This window comes from Hippoglossus stenolepis, chromosome 1, assembly GCF_022539355.2.
Source record: "Hippoglossus stenolepis isolate QCI-W04-F060 chromosome 1, HSTE1.2, whole genome shotgun sequence".
In the NCBI taxonomy this organism is placed as follows: domain Eukaryota; kingdom Metazoa; phylum Chordata; class Actinopteri; order Pleuronectiformes; family Pleuronectidae; genus Hippoglossus; species Hippoglossus stenolepis.
In genome coordinates, this window is record NC_061483.1 from 14134673 (window position 1) to 14155694 (window position 21022).

General features: G+C 41.2%; 2 protein-coding genes across 4 annotated transcripts; both read right to left on the reverse strand.

Annotated features, from left to right (window-relative positions):
• Nucleotides 1-67: 67 nt before the first annotated feature.
• On the reverse strand, nt 68-17130 carry usp47 (ubiquitin specific peptidase 47). Of its 3 annotated transcripts, XM_035154866.2 has the most exons (29): nt 16812-17130; nt 14093-14152; nt 12423-12617; nt 10636-10752; nt 10342-10495; nt 10153-10249; nt 9920-10065; nt 9746-9825; nt 8804-8953; nt 8466-8561; nt 8214-8366; nt 7489-7647; nt 6867-6998; nt 6689-6765; nt 6355-6410; nt 5966-6078; nt 5739-5840; nt 5273-5480; nt 4980-5095; nt 4721-4840; nt 3790-4594; nt 3314-3489; nt 3147-3227; nt 2922-3037; nt 2605-2723; nt 2315-2445; nt 2141-2188; nt 1925-2055; nt 68-1630 (listed from the first exon to the last, which is right to left on the reverse strand). In XM_035154866.2, the coding sequence occupies exons 1-29, from the start codon at nt 16854-16856 to the stop codon at nt 1456-1458; spliced, it is 4158 nt and encodes a 1385-aa protein (XP_035010757.1). In that variant the 5' UTR covers nt 16857-17130; the 3' UTR covers nt 68-1455. The 3 variants fall into 3 exon arrangements, with proteins under 3 accessions (XP_035010757.1, XP_035010767.1, XP_035010775.1); XM_035154876.2 differs by lacking the exon at nt 14093-14152; XM_035154884.2 differs by lacking the exons at nt 12423-12617; nt 14093-14152; nt 16812-17130 and adding an exon at nt 10902-11781.
• A 1102-nt stretch (nt 17131-18232) lies between these two features.
• Nucleotides 18233-19964, reverse strand: clec3a (C-type lectin domain family 3, member A). The gene is made up of 3 exons (XM_035154966.2): nt 19665-19964; nt 19497-19583; nt 18233-18753 (listed from the first exon to the last, which is right to left on the reverse strand). The coding sequence occupies exons 1-3, from the start codon at nt 19774-19776 to the stop codon at nt 18356-18358; spliced, it is 597 nt and encodes a 198-aa protein (XP_035010857.1). The 5' UTR covers nt 19777-19964; the 3' UTR covers nt 18233-18355.
• Between the last annotated feature and the right edge of the window lie 1058 nt (nt 19965-21022).

The following is a 21022-nucleotide window of genomic DNA, read 5'->3' on the forward strand; positions in this document are numbered from 1 at the left end:
CTATTCTTGAAATTGTTTTGAGTATTTATCATAAATTGAACATGAAGTTGGAAACAAAGACAGAAAATTGTTATGAAAAAAAAAACACTTTAATACTCTAAAATCATTTTAAACTATTTTCACACAATTTAAATCTCAAAAGAAACATAAAAAAAAAAAGAATTTCTTCAGATATTGGCATTTCTACAGTGAATAGCTGGTGACAGCATCAGCCGCCCAGACGGGTCGTGATGCTGAGCTTCAGTCCCAGGCGCCGTTTCCCCGCTGGACTGAGGGGTCCAGCCGGGCTTTCTCCACCCTCTGGTGTCAGTCTATCAAGCAGCAGCAGGTAGAAGCGCCATTTACGACCCCACGCTCTATGCCAAAACCCCAGAGAGCTCCCACCCCTCGGTAAAACACCACACATACACACACGTAGATGACACCAAAGACATACACCCAGTTCATATGGTGCAAATAAAACCAAACAATGAAATCCACTTTCTAAATCAAAGGTTAATACAGACAACATATGATCATGAGACCTAATTGAATAATCACGTCTGAAGCAAAAATAATAATTTACAACAAACAAAAACAAAACCAGGATTACCTTAACATGGTTGACATGATTCATTGTACTTTGTGGTTAAGGATCAATAAGCCAATGTCTCACTAAATCTAGTGGAAGTGATGCAACAGTGGCAAAGTTCCTATAATGCACAAAGAGCAGCAGTAAGAACCAAAGAAACGACACATGAGTCATAGGGGTAGAAACAACCCCCAGTTTACAAAATTATTAATTGTTGCTTTTTTCTATTCATCAAATCTTGTGGATAAATGACACCTCAGCTGGTTGTAGAGTCACTGAGAGGTAGAGGTTTGCCTCGACCAGAGGAAGTAAGACTGGGGGAGGCTTGATAAGTAGTTCATGGATGTAAGTCCTAATCAGGAAGGTTAACAAAAGGAGGATATGACTGATTTCTCTGCTGGAGCAAAAAGGTGTGAGCAGTTGGACTTACAAGATGGTCACAGACGAATCAGTATCAACATTATGTCCAAAACAGGAAGAGGGACGTGGAGTGACGGTGGAGAGGGTGAAGGAGACTGATGAAGATGAAAACAGGGCACTCAAATAGACAGGATGCGTGACTTCCTGCCCACGTTCACAGTCCTAACGTCTCCGCACCCATCCCTGCACCTGCAACTGATTTTTCTGTACAGTATTTGATTCTTCTCTGTGTCGAATAGCTTTTGTACTTCCCTTTAAACTTTACAGTACAATACACTTTAGTGCACAATAAGGTTTCTGAGCCAGTCCGGGGGCTGCGGGTGGAGGCTGAGAGCACGTCTCACAGCGCTGCTTGATGTTCAAGTCACTACCAGGCCCGACACTAGGACTGACACCCAGAGCCTGGTTGCTATGCCACAGCAGCCTGATGTAAGGGAGTAACCGGAGAAGCGGTTCTCTGCACCTCAGTCCTGCCCCGGGTCTTTGGCAGGGCCTCCATCTAGGTAGATCTTGAGGGCTTTCTCCTTGCGTGGCGAGTAGCTGACACGGTGACCGGTCTTCAGCAGACGGCTGCTCTCCTTCTTCATCAACTCGTTGCGCTGGTCCTCCGACAGCTCCATAGGCTCCTCAGTGCTATCCCTGCACAGAGAAACATCACAGCGAGTTTGATCTCAAGTCACAAATATTAAATAAAACTATACAAACAGGTTTCGAGCTGGAATCCATCACAGTTCACAGTAGGATCGATGTGATGATCGCATGTGAACCACAGGTTATTCTTTTTTTTCTGCGCCATTATATATTTTTTTGTTTAATTTCAAATACCTTTAACACTTGCATGTTTACATCTTGAAGGGAAAATATTACATTTTGTGTTAACTGAAAAGACGGAAACATAAACCTGTCTTTGAATGTGCATAGTCGTTTATTTACCTGTAGAAGACGACAGCTCCGTCATCACAGATGTACAGAGGCCACACGTTAAGAGTCGACACCTTAGGGTTCCAGTCCAAATCCTGATGAATCTCCAACACAGAAATATCACAAGGAAACGTTCCTCTACCCTGCACACAACAGACAGAAAGATTAACTGAAATGTAACATGACATGTAAATCTAGGGGATGTTTGAGATAAATAACTTCACAAACCTTTGCAAAATCCAGGTTTTCAAGAGGAATCACACTCATTTCACTGAGCTGCAAGAAGAATAAAGAGATCAGTCACAGTGAATAGTTTCCTCTACACTAAGGTAAATGTAATTGAAGCATTGAAAGCAGGAGGGCAGTGTATGAATATGAAAAAAAACAATGTGAGAGACGTGCCTTCTCCTTCAGTTCTTCTACACTGCTGCTCTCCAGAATCACTTCCTGAAAAGGTCCCAGCTTCATCGTGGCCGGGCTCCATCTCCTGGTCAAAACAGCGAGCTGCGACATGGACTTCATCTTCTCTGGTTCTGATAAAAAGATAAGGGAGATCACAGATCACAGGCCTGAAGCTGGAAGTCGAAGAAGAGCACTGTGGGTCTCTTTTAGACATATATTGTATATATTTAAGTTTTGAGGAATTTTATTAAAAGTTGGTTTGAAATAATCTTTGAAAGAGCAAATGTTACCATTAAGGACTTCCATGAAAACTTCCCAGTTAGAGGAGATGCTGATGTCCTCCTCATAGACGTGGTAATCGAGAAACACTGTTCCTGGATTCTTCCACGTCTTTTTCCTGAGACGAACACTAAACAAACACAAAAATCATGAATGTATATTTCTTATAACCACAAACTGTTATATAATAAGGATTTAGATTATTCTCCATGTAGTCTGTCAGTAATCAATTGATTTAAACAGGCTACAAATACATTGTATTTACAGACGAATGTCACACACTCAAGATGTGTGATTCATTTCATTTGATGTAATCTCAAACACTTACCTGTCAATGCTGAGGTCAAGCTTGCAGTGCTCTTTCAGCTGAGGGAGCAGCTCCTCCTTGGACTGTCTGACAGTCATGCCCTTGGCAAACACCGTGTCCACAAGGAACTTGCAGGGCTGAAGAACAAAGAAAACACAATCATGAATATTATACTTCTGACATATTCATGTAATTTAAACCGAAACCCCGTCAATCATTGTGACAGAAAATACATTATTTTCTTACCTCTGTTTCATTTACTAGTAGTTGATACACTTTAACTCTGTATTCACCCTTTTTCAGTGCTCTACCCAGTCGAATGGTTATCTATGCAAACAAAAAAATTACGTATTAGTTCAATTATAAACTTACTTTCAAAATCAAATAAATAAATTCTGAATATTTAATCTGACCTTATTATCATCAGAGAACGATGAGAGCGTCTCGTTTAGCCGCACACTCTCAAACTCCTGGTTGTTGGCGTACACCCGGAACACCTTGAACTGCGTCGTTGTCACTCCAACGTAGGGCTCCAGATTCTGTTTAAACGCTGCTAATGTTATTCTCTTGTCCACGTGAACTACTAAACCTGAAGAGGACCACAAGAAACAGCAATTACACATTTTGTCACCATTATTCACCACAGAGAAGCAAAGATTTGCGGAATTTGTTGGACACTCTCCCTCTTTTCCCTGATCATTAGAGTCGATTATGGTTTGTTTTAAATGTAGGAGGTTCAGCAAGAAAACTGTTAAAAATATCTTTAAAACTGATTTTTTGGAAATTTCATTCCAATTTTTTTAAAAGTGCATCATAAAGAGGGCAAAAGGCCTGGTAAGGACTGAGCTGTCATGGAACATGTTTGACCGGGTGAGCTACTGATTCGTACATTTTTGTGCATCCAACGAGGAGTCATCCTGAGAACAAGGTTCTGTTCTGAAGTACAGGTACTGAGCCTCCGCCTTGCTCTTCCCGTGGTCGTCGTACTCGCTATCGGTCCCAGAGTCTTCTTCAGCAGTGTCCCACGTCTCTTTTTTGCCCTCGTGAGCTTTGGAGCGCCGGCTACTCGTGATGCTGTGCGAGTCCAGGCCATTGGCCAACTGTAAGGGCCCGCTGTCTGCATTACAAAGTGTGTCACTACTGTGGCTGGAGCTGAGGATGTCGCTGTCCACTGAGCTGGTGCTGCGGTCATTGTTCACCTCAGAGTCTGAGCGCTCCTCACAGGGGTCAGAGGAGGCACCGCCGCTGCTGCCAGCTGTGGCCCTAATCCGGTTCTCCAACTCTCTGTTGTCTGCGGCGACGCACAGCGAGGAGTTTGAGTCAGCCTCTTGGGTCGGAGACTCAATGAGTTCAAAGTCGCTGGTGTCAGAGCTTTTCTGGCTGTCGCTGTTGCTGGAGCCCTGCTGCTGCAGCTGCTGCTGCTGCTGCAGCAGAGACAGATTCTTTAACTTTTCAGTGCTCTCCTCCAGTATCGCCTCGACAGACTTCCTGTTACCACTGGACCCATCCAAGGGCACATCAGAGTCATCGCCCACTTTTTGGCAAAGAGTTCTGTTGGCCAAAGTACCAGGTGACTGCTCAGGCAGCAAGACCATGAGTCGGATCGTGTTCCCGTGACGATCCAACAGTTTCCACAAGACTGAGTCAGTGAAAGCAACCTGATGATCCGTCGACTCTGAGCTCTCTACGAAAACCTGGATTAAAAAAAAAAAGAATTAAAACAGATGAAAATCAAACTTAACAGTGTCAAAAATGTAAAGTGTAATAATATTTTTAACATGGAATCACAAAAGCCAAAATTGAAAATAAATTAAGGAGACCTTGTTACTCCTGAAGAATCCCTCAGCTTTCAAGGTCTTGTTTGGAACATAGAGGAGCCGGAGGTCGTTGTAGCAGCGCTCAAGGACCACACGCATGGCTTCTGCTGATAGCCCTGCAGCCTATAAAGAAACACATAGACGAGTCTGCAAGGCTGTTCTCACACTCTGTTTACTTTAACACAAATGTTGGTGTTGATTTTAAAAATAGCTGAGATAAAGTAAAAGAAAATACAATGTAGAAAAGAATAGAGTTGGAAACCTGTGCAATAAGCTGTTTGAATTCAGTGATTGTCTGGCTCAAGTACGCCCGAACGCTGATTGGAGAGGCAATGGTCTCACTCTTCAGATCCACAACATGGACCTTCACCATCACCTCTGTAGAAAATCAGAAACACACCCACTTAGAGATAAAGCATACAGACATCACTTTGCTTTATCTTCTGATCAGCTGTACACAATTATCTGTGTAACACTATGTAAAACAACGATTATCTCCATCACTGTCAGACATTCTCAGTGAAACGTTTGACTCCACAGTAGTAGGCTACTGACCTCCAGGTTTGTAAGGCTGGAACACTTGCTCAGGCCGGCGGGTCTCCAGCAGCAAGTCGAACATGTACGAGGACTTGACACCACCCAACAGGAGACCCATCAGTGTGTCCTCCTCACCCTCATAAGAGCGCTCCAGGTACTCGTGGAACTCGTCATACTTGACCAAGCGACAACAGTCAAGAGTGGCGACCCCGTCCAGCTCCATCAGCTGAGGTTCAGAATAAACAAATGTATAAAAAAAGCATATATAGCAAGTATCATCTTTATAAAAATGATAAGGCAGCAACTAGGAATAGTGTAGCCTATATATGCATACTGAAACTGTTTGTCTACTTAACATTACAAATATTTTCCCAAGCTCACCATGAATTTAAGGAGAATCCAATATTCATTTATCGATATTTTTACTATCGAAACACATTGACCAGATTGGCCATGCTGTTGGAAAACCAGAAAGCTGACCAACCTTGTAGGCCATCTCTGTTGCTTCTCTGAGCGTTTTGTCCTTGTGAACTTCCAGCTTGCTCTCCATCATCAGCTTAACAGGATGCATACAGAACAGCTTGATCTGAAGGTCAAGAGAATGACATTGAGAAAAGTTTTGTTTATTAAAAGAAAGAAAAACAGGCAGTGCATCAACTGATCCATGTTCAGAAGTAGGGCAGTGGAAGGTCAAATAACCACATACTGTACCTTGCAGGTATTGCGCTCAATCTCCCTCTGTCTCTTTTCCTGCTCTTCAGACTCTTTCTCCTTCTGAACTAGACTCTTGATGTGCTCTGGGAAGTCTTCCACGGTTAAATACTCTGCACACAGAAGAGAGCACACATTAAATCACATTACAGGAAAAGATCTACCATGGAGCACTAAACACAAAAGAGAGTCACAATAATTTATGTGTTTTAGCCTTTTAAAGAAATGAAAACAGGGTGATTGTGTACAAATAAAACAAAAAGTTAAATGCTAAAACATGGAAAAACCAGCGCTGTCCTTTAACACTGAGCAGAGTTGTTGCAGTTGCTTTTATGATGTAAGAAAAGCAACACAATGGACAAAGCATCATGTTTGAAAAATGTCCTTACTTGCGTTCCTTGAGGGATCTTTCAATCTATAAATCAGCATATATGCATTTGTGGAGCTGTTGAACGGAAAAAAAAGTATTGTTAATGAATATAATATATATAAATATATATATATATATATATGTAGAGAGATAGAGAAGATATTGTTTTGTCAGTCCTAAGAGTTGGAGCCTAACCCTTCAGCAGGAACATGAAAGTACAATGAACAAAGAATAAACAAGAACCCTCTTGTTTCCCAGTTTGAACACAGATGTAAATGGTTATAGTTTATTGCTGTTCTATTCTCTAAGGGCAATGTACTCAAGGAATGGAATGAATGTTGGAGACCACTGACCTTGCAAAGGCACTAGAATAATAGCCTCTGTTCCCTGAGGACCCCCCATGTGTCTTTCTGATATCATCCTGGGTGATCTGGCCAACAGAAATGCACAGAAACATACTGACAATGATACAACAGATACACACTAATAATGAAGATGTTAAAATGATGTTACTTGAGGGTTTAAACTGACCTTGCTAACGTGCTGATCGTTGTAACTGTACCACTGGCCATCACTGAAGGATTTGATGCAGGCATAGTAATGGCCACCAGCAGCACTCCCAGAATGGACCATGACGGAGAACAGCTCAAAGGTCAGCATACTCTGAGAAGAAGACGGGGTAATTCCAATTGTTCAGATAAGATAAGTTGAAAACTGCCTTGAGTGTCAAAATGTTGCTTATTTTGTCCCTGTCTGTAAGTTTGTGTTGCTCATATATATTTTCACACAATTCAATTAGCAAGGATATTAACAGTCAACAGTATCTATAGTGAGTGAGAAGAAACCTTGTATTAGACAACATTTATACAGTATTTTTGCTGGTGACAGTATTTTTAAGGACTGTAGTATGCGATGTATACTAGCAGCCTGAAGCTCACATACAGAGTTAACTAAATAATATGAACATGGGTTGAAGGTTAAAGGAAATCATTAACCAGATGATGTTATGGGTGTGTTCATAAATTCTATCTGAAATGGTCAGTGTGTCAGTGTCGTTCACAAATCCAGTTTCAGTTTACTCTGAACGGGGGCAGATTTAATGATTTGATAACAAAACCCATGATACCCATCAGTGAGTGGTGAAGATGGTCACCTTTGGCTTCAGCACCCTCTCTGTGCTGCCGGTGCTGTCCAAGCAGATGCCCTCATCCACACAATCATCAGTGGAAAAATCATTGCTCATCTGGTCGCTGTGGCAACTGCCTTCATTCTCCGCTCCACTGTCAGTGCAGCTCTCCGTCTGAGGCGACTTCTACCGGGGGGGACAATTTCAAAAACAACAATAGACAATGGTTTAAAAAAATGTCAGGCTTGACACAGTGGTTTTTATAACTTATTTTGGAGCAAAATGTGTCACATAGCTCCACGTGGATTATGACTCACTAAAAAAACCACATTGGATGCTTATGGCCTAAAAGGCGTTTGTTCATTAATCTTATTACACAACACAGAAGAACTTCAAGACATGAAAAAGAGAAAGATCAAGGGTGTTAGGTGTTGTTCACTGACTACCAGATAATACTGGTACTGAGAGGGTAGTTATATTTACAGAGGGAGGGAACATGAATTTCTAGAGGCCCAGTAGTGGATTTGACATTTGATAATGTTAACACCTGATGGTTTATATAATAAAACACAAAAAGTGGAGCATGTGACACATTTTTCTTTTTCCAACTATAGCTTATAGTCATGTGAAGTAATTGATGGTGAACAGATTAACCAACAAAATGTTCAATACTGTGAAGACCCATTGATTCAATGTCAATCTGGAATAGTGATGGAAGCAAGTACCACCACTGCTGCTGCTGCTGCCCTCACCTCGTCTTCCATGTCAATGAATGGACTCATGTCAAGCTCCTCTGGGAAAGTCATACGGTCATTAAGCTTGATGCGATGCATAGTGGTGTAGTCAAAATCAAACCGTTTCAGCTGCAGCGTCAGCAGGTAGGGAAAGTGCAGAAATCTTAGACCCTGTGCACAGAAGTATTCATTAGATGATCAGACAGGTCATCAGTGGAACACTGTATTCTCTGAACATGACTCCCAATGTCGCATTTTTCGTTTGCTCACCTTTCGGGCATCACATTTCTTTTTGCAGCGTTCACAGAAGTACTGGTTGGGCCCATCCAGAGTTTCTGGTTGGATGAATGCCTGCAAAGCCTCCTCCTGTGGTAGGACAATTATAAATTCAGTTACATTTATAGAAAGTAAGTGTAAAAGCTAACCCTCAGGTTTTAGGTGGTTGTACAGTGCTGAGGTTTTACAGTGGGTTTTTATTTGGTGCCTTGAGTCTTAATGGGTTAAGAAGCTGTGGATCCCAAAGGGTGAATGAATGTCAAATGCAGTTGGAGTCTTTGGTGCCAGTGTGCTAAATGTTTAAAAGGAATGAAATGGAGACAGAAACTCACCACACTGCCATAGGCCTGGCTGACTCCGAAGGGTCTGATCACAAGAGGGATGTCCAGGTAAGTATCAATCCTCCAGCTCTCATAGCCACACTCCAGACAACGGACATAATCCTTCAGCTTCCCCTGGTAGAGCTGGTTGATCAGGTCAGCCTGAGGACAGGGACGTATGACAGTCATGGGGTTGCAAACTTTCCAATTTTGAAGAAAGGCAAATTTTTTTTCTGCAAGAGTTGTATTTACTCCTTTTTACTTAAAAAAAAAATCTAGAAAATATCTAATTTGCTCAGGGCTACTTAAACGCCTGCAGATGCACAGAGTCAGCACAGTAACATGCTGAAAACCACATGGTACACATTAACATTTGGGGGGAGTCTCCACATAAAATCAGTTCACTTGTCATAGGGGGCGCTACTTAAAAGAGTGAAAACAGCCGTATCATGTCGTCAGTGGCTCAACAGAAGAGCTGTTTTCACAGGTTAGCAGTACAACAATGTGGACGACACATGTATGTAAATCTAAATTATAGATTAAGGTTTGAAGAATACTAAAACTTCATGTCATCTGGAGTTGATAAACAGTTCTACTTGATCGGTTTTACTTCAAATTCCCTGTTTTATTGTAAACGGCCAAAGAGTAAAAAACCCATTGTTCTATTATAATACTGCTGTTATATTCAATGGATTCAATCTCATGCATTGATTTGGTCCTGACCAGGAGCTCATATGTACAGACAACATGGCTACATATACGCAGACAGGCCTGAGTGTTTGCAGTTTATAACTCACTCTTGAGATAAGAAACAGCTAACCCTGGGGCTTACTTACTGGCCTGCTTCACTGTTCTCACAGTAGGTCTTTTGTTTTCATTGTGAGGGGTGAGACCTCAGATCAGCTGCTGATTTTTTGATGTCGAAATTCTAAGAAAATGTTTGATTTCTCGTACCTGCTCTGTCTGCTTCCACTTTTGTTCCAGGGCATCAAACATGACCCTGCACAGCTCCTGGATGTCATGCTGCTGCCAAGCTAAAAAACCAACGCACAAAAAGTGTCATTACAGATACAAATACAGAGACAAGCCATTGTGAGTCTAGTCACAGGAGAGCAAATAAAAGCTCACCCTCGCTGCTGTCCCAACCGAAGCTCCGGGTCACGTCAGTGGTCTCAATCGCCCGTTTCTTACTCGTCTGCAGCAGGACAAAAAGCCTTTGCAGCTGGAAGGGGATACTGGTGACTGGATCCTCCTCCAAATCCTCAAACTCCCAGCTGAAGTTGCACAGAAGACAATTTTAGAACACAATACATTAATTTCACAAGTAAAATGTCACAAAGATTATGAGCACGATTCCTCACTTGTAGAGTGCATTTCTGAACTCAGGGGTCATGAAGAGTGTTTGTAGAAGACTGTTCAAATAGCAGGTCATTGCTTGGTTAACCAAGCCCACGTAACCTGCAGCGGAGGAAAGGGACAAGAAAGAGTTCAGCTGAGGTTGTATAAAAGAAGTGTTGTCACATGTTCAACAGCTCAACACCAAAACTCACCCGTCTCAGATTTGTTGAGGATGGATGAGTAGGAGTAAGATGGACTGCTGTAGTCACCACTGCAGCCTGCAGTGGCGTCTCTTGGTAGGGGCCCAATAAACCGCTCCTGTGAGCTATCATCCAGTCCACTGCTGTCTGCTGTTCCTGACTCATCCTGCACACACAGACATTCAGAGAAAATAAAATACCTCTAGTTTCCAAACCCTGAATCTGTAAAAGGAGCTAACAACATACAAACATTTTCATATTGTCTAAGAAATTAGGAACTAGCTTTTTTCAACATGTACCACTCACCGATGCAATCTGGGGCTGCTCTCCATCTTTGTCTGTAAGCTGGAGGAAATTCCTCTTACCACCAGGCTCAAACCCAGAATCTGAGAGGGACATCTCACGGTTGTGGTCTAGAGGTTCCTTGAAGGTAGCAGAGCAAAGAAACTTAGTCACATGAGCTTTACTTTTTTACAGTGTACAGATCAGAAACAAGTCCTAGAAAATGCACAAAGGCAACAGCAGCTAACACTAAAAAAAAAATAACAAAACAACAAACTGGACAAACTCACAAGGCTCCCACTGAATTCATTATCAGAAAATCCCCTGTATTGACGTGGTGTATGAGGAAAGTAGCTTGAAGCCAACATGTGAGCAACGCAACAGAGTTGTCTTTCTCCCGAACAAGCTGAGGACAAGCCAGCAAAGTGCTGCAGTGGAAACATGCAGAGGCTTAATCCACTGACCTACTCAGTGAGATAACAACAGACACAGCACCTGGGCTTTGGCCTGGGTCAGCAGTGGGATTAGCCAGGGCTCATTTAAGAAAAGGGAATAGTATCTACATAAAGAAACAACTGAGAACACACTCAAGTCAACACTGACAGCGCACATTAAGAATTAATTCCCTCTATGGATTTCTGTGATAAATATCCGCACGACCATTCTGCCAGGCTTTAGTTTTCTTTGCAGCAGAGAACAATGGCATGGTGAGTTCCATTTATGAACACTGGTAGCATAAAAAAAGAACTGCTGGCCATCTGACTCTCAAACATATCTTTAACACAATCAGCTTCACTGAGGTCATGATATGGTGACACTGCCCTTTTAAGTAGAAGGTGCAGGGGCTATTGTATGTGTCCTGACATAAACTTAGAATGCGGAGGATGAGTGAATGGCACCAACAAAAACAGGCTAGGAACCATTATTATTGAGTCCCACTAGAGACCACCTGACACACTAACAAAACCAAAATGCCTTTGTTGATGGAAACAGGGGGCAGGGCAATCCAGACCTCTCAGCTCTAGTGCTAAATGCAGCGATGTTGGCTGTTACGACCTCCTCTACTGCCATCACACGTGATTTGACTCTGTGTGCTGTCAGGAGCCAGGCAGGAGAGGCACTCTATAGTCACTAGGATTGTAAAACAGAAATATGACCCAGAGCCATACATTTAATTCTGACTGAAAAAAAATAATCCTTGTTTGGGGACAGCCCTAGTGCTTATGATACCATTTTCCAGCTGCTAATCGTCTGAAAGACTAAACTGCTCAATAGTGTTTGGTGATTATGCTCTGGAGGTTTATCACCACCAAGAACACCTGTACCCCTACACACAGTCACTTCATCCACTGTTAAAATAAAAACAGCAATTACTGCAGATTGAATCATGTCTAAACCAAGAACCTAAACATCTTTAATCCTACACAAACCTAAGCTATCAAAGCGATTATATAAATACAGGGCTTTTCCTGCCAAGCTAGTTTAATTCATCTATGTTTTTGTTTGAGGACTTAAGTAGGAGGGGAGGGGGAAAGACTCAAACTGCAAACACATTTTCAAATCAAGCTAAGCAACATCTTTTGAATGCTATGGCTCCTCTTCAACCTGTTAGGTGCCTCATTTGAATCATGCTGAAACCCTGAAATGCAACATTTATCAAGACTTAACCTTTTGTTTCAATGGGGGGGAATCACAGACCTGTAGCCAATATCCAAGTTGAGATGAGATTATACTGAGAACTGTGTATATTTATGTGGAAAACCATTGTCACATGTAAGCACAGACAAAAGAGACTAAATTAATGTTCTAACCATCTCCGATGTATTTCCCCAGACAAGGCCAAATGTGCCACTGACATATCCGGCTTTTTGGGCAACATCTTTATAAAGTGTGGAGAGGATCGTGGAAGCCGGCAGGTTTAGGGTCAGCCTCTCATTGACTCTCTTTGCACAGGTGGTGTCCTGGATGATACACAACATTCTGGGCTCCTCAGCTGCATTTTGGATCTGAAAATCAAGAGTGCCAGAAAAAGGTTAGTATTAGTTATATTTGATAATAGCATTCTGTAATGCACCACAAGGCGGTCAAAAGCCAAGTGTTAGAAATAAAACGGTGATAATATTTGTACAGCTTTGCAGCACATGTCTCTATCAGAAATACACCTGTGCACAAATGAAAAATACCATTTCATTCAATGCCTCAGTACTGATATGAGCAACATGTTACAGGGTAAGATACATTTCTAAAAAGATACAGCTCTGTATTGTGTATGTGATAGTCTGGTCAGATTTGTAATCTATTTGAGGATTACAAAAGCTTTTCTCCAAAAAGGCTCAAGAAACAACAAAAGTTTATATTCCTCAAAATAAAATATTGAAAAAAAATAACTAATTTGGGTTTCTTCACAAAATAAACAAAAACCTAATCTGGCAGATTGGTATTAGTAACTAACCATCATAAAGAGCTTATTCTTTTTATTGAAAACTTTATTTATTCACTGGGTCAACAATCTCATGACTAAAACTACAGTATGAAACAAGAAAAGCTCCCTTTAAAACTAAGTTTTATTCAGCTAAAGCAAACCAATGTTTAACTAACACCATCTAACATGTTATTTACTTACAATTTATCCTGTAATTGTCTTGATAAATTGTTCATTAAGGCTTATTAGGAATTTGATTTGTGCACTCTTTGTAAGTATGGTGCATAATGATTTTGTTATGTCAATCACTAAAACAGCAGAATCTTTCCTACACATGACTGGACAAACCCACTTGATGGACAGTTGCTGATCTTTGGTCGCAATTTTCAAAATCGAAAAACACGAACAAAATGCCCAAACTATCCAAAATCTTTATTTTTCTAACTATTTCAACACAACAGGCCATGCACTTGCGGACTCATGCTTCATTTAACTGTAAAATACAAAGTGGAGTTTCAAGATGCAGCAAGTCACTAAACAGTCCCAGAAGTTTGATTTGTCTGGTACGTTCTAAATCAAGTGAAACCTAAAATCAAAAGTATCAAATACTGTCAGAAAAAGTCGCCCACCAAGCACTGATGTCGCAAACATATCAAGACAGATTTTGTCTTGAATTTGCAATCCTTTATTTTAATTTTCTTTGATAAGATATTGATTTATCTAAAGATTGTTTTTTTTATCCATGAGAAGGGGATGGAATAGCTTTTTTTCAGTAAAAATTGAGGTGTGAAAACTTTGATGCACAGGCAAATTTAGTAGAAAAACCCCACTATATTCCAACTAAGTTATCTCAGATATATGCATTTTAAAATTTGAATGATACCCTGTGTTAAATGTGATTATTTATGCCATTACCTGCAAATACATTTGTCTTCTGATTGTCATTATTTAAATGTCCCTAATGTTGGATTAAAATTGGTGAAAGGGTTGCTTCGTGCATCTATTCAACAACACCATGCTTTACAATGAGCTCTTTCTCCCACACACACACACGTCTACCTGAGAAATCTTCTTCTTCATCTCATCAAAAATACTTTGTCTGCAACTCCGAAAATCACCCTAATAACACGTGGAGATAGTTGGGGAGGATCAACTTCAAAACAAACAATAATGAAAGAAATAATGAAACACTGGTGCGACACAAAGCCAACGTGTAGGCCCCACCTACCAGTGCCTGGTTGGCAAATCAACCTCTTGGCTGATGACAGGGTGACAAACACGGGAATATATATTCAAGTCATTCCAGTTGTTGCAACCACTTTGTAAGGTTTGTGATCTTGGAAAAAAAGTGACTGACAAGTCGTATAGAGAAGCTGCAGCTGACAACACACAAGTGTATTATGAGATTAAAGGTTATTTTTACCGTGGATATAATCACAAGGTGCTGACATGAAGACACAGGTTCTTGTAACTACTTGTAAAAATAAATACAGACACTAATATGTGAAATACAATGATCCTATTAATACAATGTAATGCAACTATGACTGCACAATCATTGCATGTGATGAACACAAAACCTTAACGGGATAGAGGTGCTGGTAGTTACCTACACATTAGCCAGCTCAAATCTAATAAAACTAACTGTAGATTGCGCATTTGTCCACTTGACCTTTAACTTTGGCAATAAGACAGACATCAGTTTGGATGCGACAGTTTGAAAGCATTACAAATGCTGAAGATGTGGGGGTCCTCCCCCTTAATTCTCTATTGCATTTAAATATTTATTGAATGTTAAATTAATTCTTACTGATGATACACTCCTGGACTTAAACTCAAGAGATTTTCAGCAAAACTCCTGCTCATGCCTCTGTACATTCAAAACATATCATACATCTATATTTGTGATGATTTTCTTAGGAATCATGTACATCACAAATGTTTTATACTTTCTGAGAAAGAAAAAAAATCCTCCTTTTCCCTTCTGGCTCCTCCACCTCCTCAACCTGCCTGTATGTACACAGCACCTGGAGCGAGGAGGAGGAGATGATAAACTGCTGCTAACTGAAATCATAACATTGTGTGTGTGTGTGTAATATTTTGAAAAGACCAATTGCTTGAGAAATAAATACCTGTATTTGTGAGAGGCATTGTTGTGTCCACAAGTATCAGTATGGTGGTTTTTCAAAATAAAAGTCATCTGCTTCTTTCATGTATATTCTTTTGGTGGGGCCAAACACACACACTGGCTATAAATATTATTATTAAACAAGTCAGATATCAAAACAGTTTGGAGCCATTTGGCCGCAATCTGATCTAAGATCGAGCAGGAACCTAACTCTGCTTTAACCTGCTCACACCAGACCTGTTTGAAGAGCTGACAGTCCAGTGAATAATAATAATACAAATTTATTTCCTCTCCACCAACACAAGTCATGCGCAGTAATTTAAATACTCTATTCCCAGGCTTGCTGTTTAATCAGATGCATTCGTGAGGAGTGTATCTGAAGCCTGCATCTCTTGAGTGTGTGCGGCGCCGCATCATCCGGGCTGATTTTCCCACCGGCCCCTTAATATCACCGAATGACGTCCTATGCTTGACGTGTGACTCGGTAACTGACGTAGATGCAGCCAGAGTGCTACAAAAAAAACAACGCAGCCATGATCAAATATTGGTGTGAACAGATAACTTGTAGTATCGCTGTGGAGACACGCGAGTAGTGTACAAGTGACGTGTGAACATGACTGACTGCCATGTCAATAATACAAAAATAATTTTTAAAAAAGCCCCGGAGACGTTTGTGTTGCAACCGAGCCAACAATTTACCATCTGCTACCCGATACTTCCGGTGACAGTGGATGGAGACGACTGGTTTTCTGTTTTTGTGAAAACACGACTGCAAAATGTCAACACAGGTTCATAGATTATTATCTTAGGGTCGCACAGCAGCGAACTGGGAGCTAACTACCAAGCCCTTTACGCAGCAGGATAAACAAGCTAAGGTTAAGTAACTTCTCATTGCAGCAACTGAGCTCGTCGAGGATAAACCGAGTAACTAACATTAACGCCATCCGCGTCTAAAATGAGCAACGCTAGCTAGCATTAGCGTTGAAATGTGACAAGCTAACCTTCACTGTTACGCTACAAGTTCCATTCAAAACAATATGCAAAAGGAAGCGAAAAGGGGAAGCAAGTGAAACTGGACGTAAGTGAAACTGGAAGAAAACGTCGCTTACAGGCTGTCAGTCATGTCCACTGGTTTATTTACATCGGGTTTAGCAACTTCACAAACATGTCGATTAGCCGGAGTTGTTGCCATTGGCCAGACTTAAAGGGATAACGACATATGCTAGCCGAGTTAGCTCACTAATGTTGACAAATGTCGTCTCTGTTCAGGGGGGGGGACTTCATGTCAGCAGCAGAAATTTCCAAAGGCTCAATAGTTTATTTGATAACAAGAAAGCTAAGTAACATGGCTGGCTCACTTGGTGATAGTTATGCTAAAAGGCTTTAGCCATACGCGTAAACTCACTTTGTCTGAGATGTAGCGAAACTAGCCGCTAACTGATTTTGGCTAATGCTAAGTTAGCCATGTCACGATAGGCCGTCCAAGTCGTGTTTGGCTAACTGTTAGCAGCGGAGAGTTAGCCTCTGCGACGACACGCCAAGATCACAAAGTCGCAAAGTGGTGCTGAAGTTTTGCGGGTTTTCAAGTGCGTGTTCCGCAGGAGTGACAGCCGAGGGAGCGGCGCACTCCCCCCGCAACAACAAGCTCACCTCTTTGGATACGAACTGGTTCCCCTCGCTAGGCACCATCTCCATTTGGACGACAGTTTAGGCGAGCATCTACCCGGACAGGGATGTCAGCGAAGAAACTTTGCGGGGCTGCACGCAAACATGGCCCGCGTCCCGTCCGTCGTCGCTTTGGAGGCTTGGGAGACAAACTGAAACTTGCCCAAACTTGTAGGCTCAAACCGAAAAGTGCTCGTCGGGCTCACTGAGGCACAAAGTGTCCTGCCGCTGTACACGGAGAAAGATGGCCGGTGGTTTTACTCCGCGAGACTTCACGCACGGAGCCGTGGCGTCACATTCCATCCAGACAACCGTGCGTGATGTGTGCGGGAGGATCACGTCGGTGGTGCCTGTTTGTTTTTCTGATTGTTTTTACTGGAGCTGATGAAAACAACCGTTCATCTGTGAGAGAGTTTGGATGTTTTCAATCGCAACAACGCGCGGATCTCAGTCACATCTCAGATCAACATAGTCTCATTACCAGTAGTAAAAATAAACTTGAACCATTTTCTGATTCATAACTTCAATTTAGTTATTTTTATTAATTGAAAATACTTGGTCCAAATACGAATCTTCAATATATTTCTTATCTGTCACATTACTCCCAAAATTTTTTTGCTTGTTGTGATGATTCTGAGAAGTACCAACAGGCATAAAAACACCTATTACTTCCTTAATGCACTCATTAAATCTCTCTATACCCACATTTTTTCATATAGATCTTCAGTTGTCACCACAACATGTGTGTGGGTGTCTCTCTGTGTGTGTGTGTGTGTGTGTGTGTGTGTTCAGCTGTAGATAATAATAACAACGTCCATTGGTGCTGAAGACATTTGTAAATTTAATGCAGAAATATTATAAAATTTTGAATCTCTGGAAAAAATGGTGATAAGAAAAAAACGATTACATTTTTGGTTTATTTCCGTTGACAGTCATCACCTGGAGCATTGGGACTTAGGAAAGTATTTCTGTATTCAAGTTAATTAGCAACCAAATATATAGTCATTTTTTAATCAAATAAATTTGGTTAGAAATGAAAAAGGACAAATAATAAGTTATGTTTCCATCATGAATTGCCACAAATTTGACAACAAGCTCAGTTTTAATCAATGACCCACTTGAATGATCAACAAGCTGTCAACAACACTCCCTCCCTTAAAGGTTCAGTGAGTAGAATTTAGTGACATCTAGTGGTGAAGTTGCATGTTGCAGCCGAGTCCCCCTCACCTCACGCTCCCCTTCCAAACATGAAAGAGAACCTGTGGGAACTTTCAGTTGTCATAAAAACTCAAAAGGTGTTTACTTTGTCCATTCTGGGCTACTGTAAAGAACATGGCGGCCTCCGTAGAGAGGACCCTGCTCCAGATGTAAATATAAAGTATTTCAATATAAAGGGCCAATTCTAGGGTAAAGAAAACAACAATTCATACAATTTAGATGAAACTCACTAATGAAAAAATCACTAGGATTATTTTATGTTCAATTTCTGCCAATAGATCCCTTTCACGTAAATCTTACACACTGGACCTTTAAGGAATGACATATTCACAGATGTACTTTTTCAGGTTGCGACACACCTCATCGTACCACTTTCCCTGTGCAGCCACTGACAGGGCAACACAGCTCTCCCTCTTCGTTCCTGTGGGCTGCTTCTTGGAGCGGTCCCAGTGTAAAAAGCTGACGGGCAAGCTGTTGACATCAACATACTGGCCTTCTTTCACTATGTCTGCCACGCCGATCCAGAAGTCCTTGGATCCCGGAGCGCTCCTCTTTGCATAGTCCCACAGTTCATTGTTCTCCATCATGTCCCTCGGCGTTGCAAGGGTTCCCCCCTGGGCAATGCAGTCTTCATTCGCCTCGTGGTAATGTTTGGGCTCCTCGATGGTTAGGTAACATTTCCTGTGAGCTTTGATGCCACGGAGACAGACTGAAAACACACAGCACTTACTTCATTAGCGACTTCAAGTCACTATTTGGTATTTTAAGAGTCCGAAACTACAGCAATATTTTTAATTCCCTCAGTAAATAAACATATTAAACAATCTTTTCAATCCTTTATTTTGTGAATCACACTTTTTATGCCTGTAGAAAGTCACACATCCACATTCCTAAAACTCATATTATTGAGTGTTCACAGTCTTAACAGCGACCAATAAATCAGCCAATAAAGGGAAAGGGGGAATTATTGAAGATAATAAACATAAAAATAAATAAATACATTTGTAACCTTTTTTTACATGATAAAATAAGTACTAGTAGTCTATTAGAGAAAGAAAAAAAACAGGAAAGATACTCAAAGTTATTAATATAAATGTTGGATAGTCCCTATGAATTGTTTTTCCCATTCCTCCTCCTAAAATTCAGCCTTTTAATTATGTCAGTGCTGCTGCCCTCTGCTGGTGACTCTGCACACCAAGAGATCTAGTTATCCCCTGAGGAGTTTCCTGCATGTGAGCTCAGTGGCCTAAATTACATGCAACACTAAGAGAAGGTCAAGAGTCATATGTTATCCAACACATTTACAATAGAACCATGGTATTAACTGATATTGTCCTATCATTTTATTTCTGATTTACCTGTTTGTGGGGAGCAATATGTAAGGCAGTGGTGCTTCTGAGTGTCTAAATCTCCTGTCACCTGTTCCCTTTCTTTATGCAGTGAAAGCAGTACCTGTCTGCAACGCCTGCATCTCCTTCAGTGAGTTCACCTCCAGCCACAACCTCTCGAGCTGGGACGTCACATCATCTTCCTCTGCAGCTGCATCTCGACAAAGACACCAACACAGGTCAGATAAACATCCCCATCCCATTGAAACTGATGCACGATGTCTATAGTTACCTCCGGACTGACGAGCTGACACAGCCTTCCTGCTGCGAGACAGGCGGCTGGAGCCGAGGTGGAGCAGGGAGAAGCAGAGAAGGAGGAAGACGGGGAGGGCCAGACGTGCCATGTCTGAGGCCAGTGGATCCTAGGGTTCAGTGATACAGTGGCTCGCCTTATGCTGCTCTGGAAGGAACCAAAAACACTGCAGGCTGCTCAATATATACTGACCCTCTGTACGGCTTCTCCTGCGTACTCCCTGTGCATTGGCCCCAACTCTGTTTGTTTTTGTCCAAACATCAGGAGGAGGTGAGGGAGGCATAAGGGTGGAGTGGCAAATAATGATTTCCTTGTGTCTGGCGTTTGATAAATATTTACCTGGGACAGGGTGCACTAAGCTGTGTTCCCTTTCATTTCACAAACAAACTGCTCGCCCATCACAGAGCGCTCTTCATCTCACCCCCCCCCCCTCACTCGTGTCACTTTTGGACGAGCTCAGTCACTTTTTGACAAGTGGAAATATAAAATGACTCTGTGAGTGAGAGGATATAATTTATGCTGCTTATGAACTGTTGACAACTTTACAGTATCATGCAATCACAGACTCCCACTTGTATTATATTTAAAAATAAAGCATCTATCAGACCAGAGGAAGTGCAGCCCCCAACTCTGGTGAAGGGAAAGTTATTTATAGAGTGAGATGTTGTATACAGAAGGATTGGGGGGGGGAGACATATGAGCTCAATATAGAAATACTCCTCTCAAAGCCAGCTCATGTAAGCTTTACCCCTTTACAGCCTCAAAATGTTTAATTTCAGAGCATTATCTTTCAGTTAAGGCTGTACTTAATAATTCAGTGTACACAAAACTTCAATACTTTGTAGAGTAGATTCTGTCTAAACATCTATGCTAATAATATTTTTAAAAAACTATGGTAGTTTTCATTATTAGATTTTCTTAACATGTGTTGTTTCCTAGCAGGTTATAGAAACTGTCTCTTTAAAAATACAATAAAATTGAAATTGTTGGGACTTAGGTGTAAAAGGATGTTAAATAAAGTCTCTTTAATTTAGACTTAATGCATAGAGCTGAGTCCAAGTTCTCTATAGTTAGCATGTAGTAGTATTATTAGCACATGCTATTTCTAATGCTATTCTAACACAGGTTTCTTTCTAATTTGGCAGAAGTAAGATGCCATTCTTGTTCACTTTTCGTAAGGTATAATAAAAAAATAACTTTTATTTTGATGGACAATTCAAAAATGTTGGAGGACAATTTTAATAACAATATATAATGAATTCTAGACACTACAAAAAAATACAGATGGCTTTGGAGGCTTTATCTACCATATTCCTGTTAGCTTCGGGTTCATGCAA